General features: G+C 38.5%; 1 protein-coding gene across 1 annotated transcript in view; it reads right to left on the bottom strand.

Moving 5' to 3' along the window:
• LOC131973058 (neuronal acetylcholine receptor subunit alpha-7) overlaps window positions 1-7,060 on the bottom strand; it is an 84,472-nt gene extending 77,412 nt beyond the window's left edge. Inside the window, exon 1 of the mRNA XM_059334903.1 lies at window positions 6,946-7,060. Coding sequence (XP_059190886.1) covers window positions 6,946-7,000 — 55 coding nt within the window. The 5' untranslated portion in view covers window positions 7,001-7,060. The remainder of the gene's footprint in view (window positions 1-6,945) is intronic.
• Between the last annotated feature and the right edge of the window lie 2,663 nt (window positions 7,061-9,723).

The raw sequence follows: 9,723 nt of genomic DNA on the forward strand, positions 1-9,723 counted from the left end.
GGCTCGAAAATGTTCTTTGTATGTCATTTAACGTCATATTCTGATTGGTTGGTTTGTAGTCTTGGGTCATAGCAGCAGTCACATTATTATTATTTGATCCTAAATTTCGCCTCAAACCGTCTTTGGTCTCCAAAGCTCCAAATGTGCTTCTTCTTCTCTCTCATGATTGTCACCTTTCATCTCAGACAGCCCAAAGTCGCGCAGTATAAAAGGGCCTTAAAGGCTTTATGGACGCTGGTTGCATCAGCCGGAGTAAAAGATGAAAGCTCATAAAGATGATTGACAGGTGCTGGATGAAACCCTGACCAACTGTGGTGGAGCAGGATGAGACTAACAATACACTCCTCACTGTCAGTCCTGTCCCCTCGCTCAGGGTCACTGTCAGGCTGCTTGAAATATTGAGGACCTGAGTTCAAGCCAACAGTAACATTTTATCTTCTCAGTGTCTATTCAGGTACATCCAGCAAGCTCCCTCTGCAGATGAATGAACTCATTGTATAGGTGCACCCTTTGTTTTGTTTAACATAGAAAAAAACATGTAAAGAGAAACTCGATGAAGATCTGAAGGCTGCAATGTAATATTTCAGGCAATTATCAATGTTTCTACTAAAAGTGCTTGTTTTTGCAACTGACAGGCTCAGGCTGTTATTAAGTGTCTGGGTAATAAATGTCGGGTCTCACTTGCCGAAACGCCCCTAATTTGAATACAAGCTGTCTGGAGTGGTCTTTTGACGGGACTTTTTTTGTCCCTGTTGAAGAGCAGGGCCGTTTGTCTCCCCTGAAAAAAGCCTGGTTGCTGATTGGATAGATCGCTAAGCAGGATGTGACGTGCTACTCGACGCCAACAACACACGCCATTTGTAAAAGCCGGCGAAGCAGGGTTGCCAACTTAGCGACTTTGTTGCTATATTTAGTGACTTTTCAGACCCCCTTAGCGACTATTTTTCCAAAAAGTGACTGTCGACAAATCCAGCAACTTTTTCTGGTGTTACTGGAGACTTTTTGAGACTCCTTCTTACTCTTCTTAATGAGCCGCGGGAGCCGATATCGATACTCAAAAAAAGTATCGATACTAAAACGTTGTATCCGGATACGGTACTCATTTTCAAAAGTGTCGATGAAAAGTGTTATTTTCTCTCTTGAAGTCCCAGAATGAAGCAGAGAAAAGTCGACTTATCAAGCTTGCCTACTATTGTGCACAGCATACAAAATATTGTTCTAATTGTTATTGTTTATTGTATTTATTTATTTTTTGCACTACCTCAGATCTGAAGCTTGTTATCATATTTGCAGTTTCTTTTTGCACAACTGTTTTTTATTATAAATATTTAACCCGTGGTTGTGTTAATTTTTACATGTTGCATTTTTCTTGTTGTTAAAAATATTTCTGTTAAATTTCAGGGTCTTTGTTTTTATCCTTGTGGTATCGAAAATGGTATCAAGTATCGAATATTTTCCTGAGTATCGGTATCGAGTTGAAAATCTTAGTATCGTGACAACCCTAGTACACTGTAAAAAATATTTGTAGAAATTACAGTAAAACACTGTCAAATTGCATCAGGAATGGGGCGTAAAATTAAAAATTGTGTATCACCGTAGTAGACACTTGTAATTACCGTAAATCAAGGAATAGCACAATTTTTACTTTTACTGTCATGAACTGTAGGTAACGCACAGTTTTGCTGTAAAAATATAACATTTTCATGTAAAGTTCATGGAGATTTGCCATGATGTGTGAATGAATGACCCAATTACCTTAAAAATAACGAGAATATTCAGTCTAAATTAGTTTTTGCTGATATTTAAATTTACAGTAGAAAACCCCCTCACTGTATTTTTTACGATGAATTTCTGGCAACCACAGCTGCCGGTAATTTACCGTAAATTTAACAGATTATTTTTTTACAGTGGACATGTGGAAATGTTCAAAAAAGGCCATACAAATCAAAATGGCCGACTTCCTGTTGAGTTTAGGATATGGGTCCTGTTGACTTTTTTGTTCGTCTGGAAGAGTTCTATATGCCTGCTGAATTTTATAAATTTTCGTCAATCTTGGAGCTCAGGAAATAATGTAGGGGGCGCTACAGAGCCAATTTGCCACGCCCATTCCTGAAACCCATATCAGATCGCAAATTTCACCAAGCCCGACAACTGTGCCAAATTTCGTTCGTTTTCAAGTAGCCCAAGTACCTCATTTTTTCCTCCAAAGTGATAAAATAAGAAAAAGAAGAAGAAACAGAATAGGTCCCTCACTGACTGAGTCAGTGCTCGGGCCCTAATGATGTCATAGTGATGTCACCAAGCTATCATTACTTTTAAGGTTTACAGATTAAATACTGGCGAGAAATGTAGGAGCATGTCTTTGAGTCACTAGTATCTCCGTTCTGTTCTAAAAGAAAATTTCCTGAAAGTAAATAACAAATTAAAGTCAGCATTGTCTGTTAATGTTATAGAATCAAAGGAAGTAGAATTATTATTCTGTCATGTTCTGAAAGTTGATTAAAGATTAGATTTTTCTCTACGTTGCCAGGAATTCTGTCAGAACAAAATGTCTACACCTCAAAAAAAGGTGCAATGCCCAAAACATTTCATCACTATTTTGAAAAATGTGCATAAACATATAAAAGGAATTCTTAAAAGGAATAAACGAACCATGAGTTAGATGCATATTCCATGGTTTGCACACACACTAACACACACACACACACACACACACACACACACACACACACACACACCATTTAGGAAAATAAATAAAAATGGAGATATCTGTTTTTTGCAAATGAACACTGAACAATCTGTCAGAGCAAATTAGAATTAGATGTGTCGACACTGTTAAATAAAGGGCAAGTGCAGAAAAAACTAACGACAAAATATTGGAATCAGCCTTCTAAAATTTAAGGAAATTTGAGGGAAAAAGGTGCAATTAGATTTCTTCCACTTCAAATGCCTCACAGGGTCTGACTCGATGTGCTGTCTGACCAGTCTTAAGTAAACCACCCAGTGTCCCCAGTCTCAGCTGACTTTAGGGAAATTAAAGTTAAAAAGTCGAGTTTAATCCCTTAAACGGAGGAAGTGCAGGTGATATAAAGAGACAGGAGTGCTGAACTAGACCTCTGCTCTGTGAAGTGTCTGTTTGTTGGAGTCTTAGCAGAACAGATAAGCTGACTGTGAGCTTTAATATTCCAACACATGAATATTAAAGTCAGGCGTTTTCCTTTTGATTCCAAGGAAAGATCAACACTCTGAAGTTTAACATTTCTTGTGTTCAAAGTTGTGTCATGAGCTTCTTTTCCCATGGAAGACGTGTTTAACTCTGATTCCACGCAGACGAGCTCCTCCGACAGTCACAGAGCAAATACACATGTTGTTTTTATACTTTGTTTTTTTGAATGAAGCTAAGCAGCTGCTGGCTGTAGCATCAGATGTGTGACTAATTTTATAAATTGGTCTTGTATTGAGTCAGAACGCTTCAGCCAGCAGCTGCATAAAGAACTGCAATGTAATATTTCAGGCAATTATCAATGTACGTCTACTAAAAGTGCTTGTTTTTGCAACTGACAGGCTCAGGCTGTTCAAGTGTCTGGGTAATATATGTCGGGTCTCACTTGCCGAAACGCCCCTAATTTGAATACAAGCCGTCTGGAGTGGTCTTTTGACGGGACTTTTTTTGTCCCTGTTGAAGAGCAGGGCCGTTTTTCTCCCCTGAAAAAAGCCTGGTTGCTGATTGGATAGATCGCTAAGCAGGATGTGACGTGATACATCGACGACAACAACATACGCCATTTGTAAAAGCCGGCGAAGCAGTGTTGCCAACTTAGCGACTTTGTTGCTATATTTAGCGACTTTTCAGGCCCCCTTAGCGACTATTTTTCAAAAAAGTGACTGCCGACAAATCCAGTGACTTTTTCTGGTGTTACTGGAGACTTTTGGAGACTCGTTCTTACTCTTCTTAATGAGCCGCGGGGGCCGGCGGCTCTTCTTAACGGTGGCTCGTTAAGAAGAGTAAGAACAAGTCGAAGTGGCACAGTCCTCCTGCAGCAGTCTCCCCCAGCTGCAGAGCCGGAGGGGATGTTAACCCCGTAGCGTCCAGTCTGCAAATTGCTAATAGGCTAACAGTTAGCTCTGTAGCAGTACAGTGTGTATGTGCTGCTGCTACAGGAGGTGTTCACTTAGCGATCTCTGTTTGTTTACAACAAGCACCGGACACTCTGTGCACAGTTAGTGATGCTGGTTAATTCACCATCACTATGTTTATGATGAGCGGAGAAGCTGTGCATAATTAGCCATGCTGCTTTGTTTATGATCAGCTGCTGATGTTGTGCATCCCTCTGGGGGCCTTTTTTTGTAATGGAGACACACAGAGTGACATTTGAGAGGGCGTGGCCTGAGACTTTCCTGGTGGCCACTCTTCCCCCTAATGGAAACACGGCTAATAAGCTGCTAAACCTACTGGACGGTGGAGCAACTCACACACTTATGAGCTTGATAACTACTGATAGAGCCCATTCAATTGGATGATAATCTGGTGGAAAAGGAAACATATCTCAGTCTTTCTAATATGTGAACATCTGAACATTACTGATCCTAAGGGAAGGTAAGAAAGAGAAGTACACTACCGGTCAAAAGTTTTAGAACACCCCAATTTTTCCAGTTTTTTATTGAAATTCAAGCAGTTCAAGTCAAATGAACAGCTTGAAAGGGTACAAAGGTAAGTGGTGAACTGCCAGAGGTAAATAAAAAAAGGTAAGCTTAACCAAAACTGAAAAATAATGTACATTTCAGAATTATACAAGTAGGCCTTTTTCAGGGAACAAGAAATGGGTTAACAACTTAACTCTATGGAGTCTTGGGCTATTTTGTCCATTTTTGAATTATTTTCATGTCTTTGTAAGTCATTTTGTGTCTTTTTTGGTAATTTTGTGTCTTTTTTTGGTAATTTTGTGTCTTTTTTTAGTCCTTTAGTCCAACATACAATGTGATTTTGAATCTTTTTTTTACTTTCAAAACACTATCATGCTCAATCAAGAGTTTTAAATGTTGCAAATGTGCATTAATTTCAGAGTACATTGAGACATTAAACGTTGGTAAAAAAGTTGGTGTGTTCTAAAACTTTTGACCAGTAGTGTATGTTATGGAGTTTTTGAGCATATTTATGTTATGGAGTTTTTGAGCATATTTACTTTATTGATAACTCCTCCACATCTCAGGCTCATCTCTTCATGTAGTATATTCTGACTTTAGTATCAGACACAGATAGAGATGAGCAGTAAACCCTAACACAAGTTTACAGGAAGTCCCTCCAGACATTCGAAACAGTCGTATCCAACAGACTATGTGTAAAGTTTGCACATCATCCAATATTAAAGCCACTACCCACCTAGTGAGTTAAATCCCTGCATCACTGACTTATAATCAGAGCCCTCGGCCTGCTCCTCAGCTCCTCATGCTGCAGTTCAAAAATCTGCCAAACCATCCCACCTTATAACTTCTTCTTAAATGCTCTGTCAACACCCCAAAATATATGTGCTGGAGAAAAAACCTTAAACCTGAGTTAATTTATGACAGAGTTTTACTAAGGACACTGCAGAGATCTGTTAACTGTCAAAAGTCTGTAATTATCTAAAGCACCGATTTGGCAAAGAGCAGTGACGTTTATTATCCAAATCCTCACTTATAGTGGATTTGACAGATGCATTGAGAATTTAAATTAAAGGGGAAAAAAATCAAATGTAGCTGCTTAAATTACATCTTTTTTTATCCCTCTTTCCTTTGCATCATTAATATATTTCCATCAGTTTGTTTGATGCACATTTTATAAGAAACTTTAGTGTAAACAGACAAAAATTCTAAATGAAAACTTTAAAATCAGAAACAAACTTGCAAAGACACATAAAAGTCAATATTAATAACAATAATAAAACAACATCAGTTTGATTGATATTTCTTTGAGTGCAAAATAAAAAAAGGAAAAAAATCATTAAAATAAAAAATAAAATAAAAAAGGTCTTATCATATAATGGATATTCCCTGGCTTGCACACACACAAGACACAATTTATGAAAACAAATAAAAAAAGATATAGCTGTTTCTGCAAACGAGCACTTTAAATATCCTCAAAAAGTTTGTTTTGACACTTGGCTGAGATGTAAAAAGTTGGTGTTTAGATAGAAAATAAAATAAATAAAAGTGATGACGTTCATGAAGCATGAAGAGAAGAAAACACCAGATCTGTGTGGAGCGGCGAGGACTCTGTAACCTTCCTCACATTAATACATGAAACAAACACAAATGTCATTATTCTGTCATGTTTTCCATCAATTTTGATTGATACACACACTATTTTAATCACCTTGTCTCATCATGTCCCTCTCTTCTTCTTCCGCAGTGATTTAATGGCAACAGCTGGAGAAACAGCTGTTTATTTCTATCAACAAATTAACTTTACACAACAGCGGTGAATGGAAATAAGCATTCATTCATGTTTATGTTGCCGATGTTATGTGATGTTATTACAAATTTGTAATGCCACAGTTTGTAGCTTTGTTGTGTTAGATAATATTATGATGTGCAAAAGTTCAATATTTTTTCCACCTCCTGCATATATTAGAGACATGTCATGGCATGTATTCTGAAATTCAGCTAGTATCAAAACATGGCTTTTAGGTTTAAATCTTGTGACTTTTGGTCACGTTGTTTTGACTGTTTGCTTTAGTTTTTGGTCCTTTACATTAATATTTTTTTCTGTGTTTTTGTTTATTATTCCCCTTGTGAAAGAGCTGCCATATGAAGGAAAACTGTTCTGTTATTAGATTATCTTTACCTGTTTAACCTGTGGCTCACAGTCAGTGAATTAAAGTTAACTGAACAGCTGGACTGATCCAGGACGAGCAAACGGGCTGATGTTTGTGTGTGTGTGTGTGTGTGTGTGTGTGTTCAGCCTACCGTGAATGAGGCAGCAGAGCGTCAGGACGTGCAGGGTGAAGATCCGAGCATCCATCCTCAGCAGCTGTGAGTCACAGAGACAAGAAACTGACCAGAGTTCCTCCTGAACCGGCAGAAAACACCAGAGAGGGGGGGAGAGAGAGAGAGAGAGAGAGAGAGAGAGAGAGAGAGGGAGAGGGAGAGAGAGAGAGAGAGAGGGAGGATCAATGAAGGATTTGCTCCGAGTAGGAGAGGGGGATGCTCCTCCCCCAAAAACCTCCACAGAAGAAGATTCGGCAGTTGGAGACACTGAGGAAGACAAAGATCAAGTGAGAGAGGGAGTGTGTGTGTGTGTGTGTGTGTGTGTGTGTCGATCTCTAAAAGGTGGATGATGAACTGATGATTTATATGATGCTTCCACTTTAAGCTCAATACTGATAGCAGCATGTTTGTATAGAAACCAGCCAATATTTCAATACTTCTCTCTTTTCTTTAAACAACAGATGAGGCATCAGTCAGAGCTCACAGTGCATCTCTGCCAAGGCTGCACAGCCATCTGCATTTATTATTTTCACGATAGAACATTTTTAGAAAATAAAAATGTTCCTTTTTTTCCACCTAAAAGTCATTTTAAAGGTACTATATGTAACTTTGCTTAATGTACATGTATTAATAGCTGTATTTAAAAAAGGCGGAACGGATTGTCATGTAACCTTCCCAACTTTCTCGATTGTGCAATTGGGATAATTTCTATGTAAAGGATTTGGGATATATTATTATTATTATAATATATTTTTCTGGAAAATCCATGAAAGGATGTGACATTTATGCACAGCCCTTATAGTGCCTTGCTTCTGTTCAGCTCATCTAAAGCACCAAGAGGGTGCAACGGTAGTTTGCTTACTCGCTAGCGCCAGCATAATACAATGTTAAATGGCTAACTTGCCAAATCACTTCACCAGCAAACGCTATCTACGATACCGACTTGTGTATTATGACAGTGGCGATTTTAGCCAACAATAAATTATTTAAAGGGAGAAACTAATTATTCCTTTCTACTAATAAGATTGATGCAAAGCAAGGGTGCCCAACTAGTAAATTCCATAGACTGTATATATAAATAATGGACGTAGTCACCGTGACGTCACCCATTGGTTTGTGGCCCATTGGAAGCATCGAGTTCAGCGTTACACTCGTCGCCATCTTGCGTCACCATCATGTTTCCGATACGCGGAGCAGACCATATCTGGACTGTGGAGGAGGAGAGGGATCTGACGACACTGATTACACGCATCTCTACACCGGCAACCCGACTGAGAGAAGCTGCTGCTAATTCATGCTAGCATTAACTGGAGCATTAACTGGGATGTTAGTTTTGACTAGCAAAAAAACAAAAACAAAATGTATCTTTCTTACCTCAGAAAACTGAGCAGCGGCTCCTTGGAGTGTCTGTTAGTCCAACCAAACACTGAACAAGACATTTTACTGAACAAAACTTTCAAATAAACTGTCATTAAGTGAAAATACAGTGAAAGGGTCAAAGTTATGAGACCAAATCGGTAAACGAACTCTTTTCTATCTAACGTTATATATAACTTTATTGACACGTTGCCGTGGATACGCTCTGCTTCTCTCCTGGTGACGGCTCGCCTTGTCAGTGACCTGTCAATCAAAGCTAGAAATGTCCCAAAACATACGATTCTTTATCTTCTATTTTCTTCTAAATGGGGCCATTATTAGAACTATTGACATCAAATTGTCTTGAAGAAGATTTTTTACTAGCGATTGAGACCATAATGTTGTCCCTGAAAATTTTATCTGAGGTAATAAATCAAGTGAGAAGTTTTCAAATTTAGCACTGAAATGAATGGGCAGATTTCTTTTGCAGCCAAACTTAGCGCCCCCTACTGGAATTTTCGGTGAATTGCAGGCTTTATGCACTTCCTGGTGGCCTCCATGCTCAGACACGGAGATTGCCGCCTGGTAAATTCTAACCAAAGCTAAGCTAAAGTTAGCCACCTTGGATATGCTGCATGGATCAAGCATTGGTTTCATTGTACAACGTTGGCTGATTAAGTAATTTGCAAATAGCAAGCGAGTTCGTATTATTGATCAACATGTGCATGTCACTATTTTGGCCGATGCCCAGGACCTACAGAGCGTGAGCATGTGCAGGAGCAACAAGACTAAACGGCCACCGGTGTCAGTAATTAACCAATTTTCTGAAAGTTACACATAGTACCTTTAACCCTCTGAAATATTGGGTTATTATGTCCGTTAAAAAATCTATTTAAAAATCTTTACCATGTCATGTTGGTATCAGTTTTTTCACCGCAGCCTCACCTATATGTCCTGGTAATTCATTTTTAACTTTGACTTTCTTGATCAAAACTTTGAACCCAAAAGAAACAAAGGAAAACATAAAATCTGATCTTGAAGATCATGTTTCACACACAGATATAACATATAACAGGTAAAATGAGGATAATCTCTAGTTCTATATTTTAATACTAAATATATTTGACATTATCTCCAGTTTTACTTGGCCGAATATCAATCAAAAAAAATCTGGTTTGGAGTTTCAAGCCAGAACTTTAGAGGGACGCTGATGGCAAGGCTCGACGTTGCTTCATTTTTATGTCTTCACGTCATGAAGAAGTAATGTGCAGATGGTTTCATGGACTCTGCAAGATAAAATAACATAAACTTTGATTTATGCTGGGAGAAATTGTTGTGCAGTGGAAAGAATGCAATAATGAGAATGTCAACAATGGAGTCATGGGCTTTAGGTAGTGGCCC

The sequence above is a fragment of the Centropristis striata genome, chromosome 6 (genome assembly GCF_030273125.1).
Source record: "Centropristis striata isolate RG_2023a ecotype Rhode Island chromosome 6, C.striata_1.0, whole genome shotgun sequence".
Classification (NCBI taxonomy): domain Eukaryota; kingdom Metazoa; phylum Chordata; class Actinopteri; order Perciformes; family Serranidae; genus Centropristis; species Centropristis striata.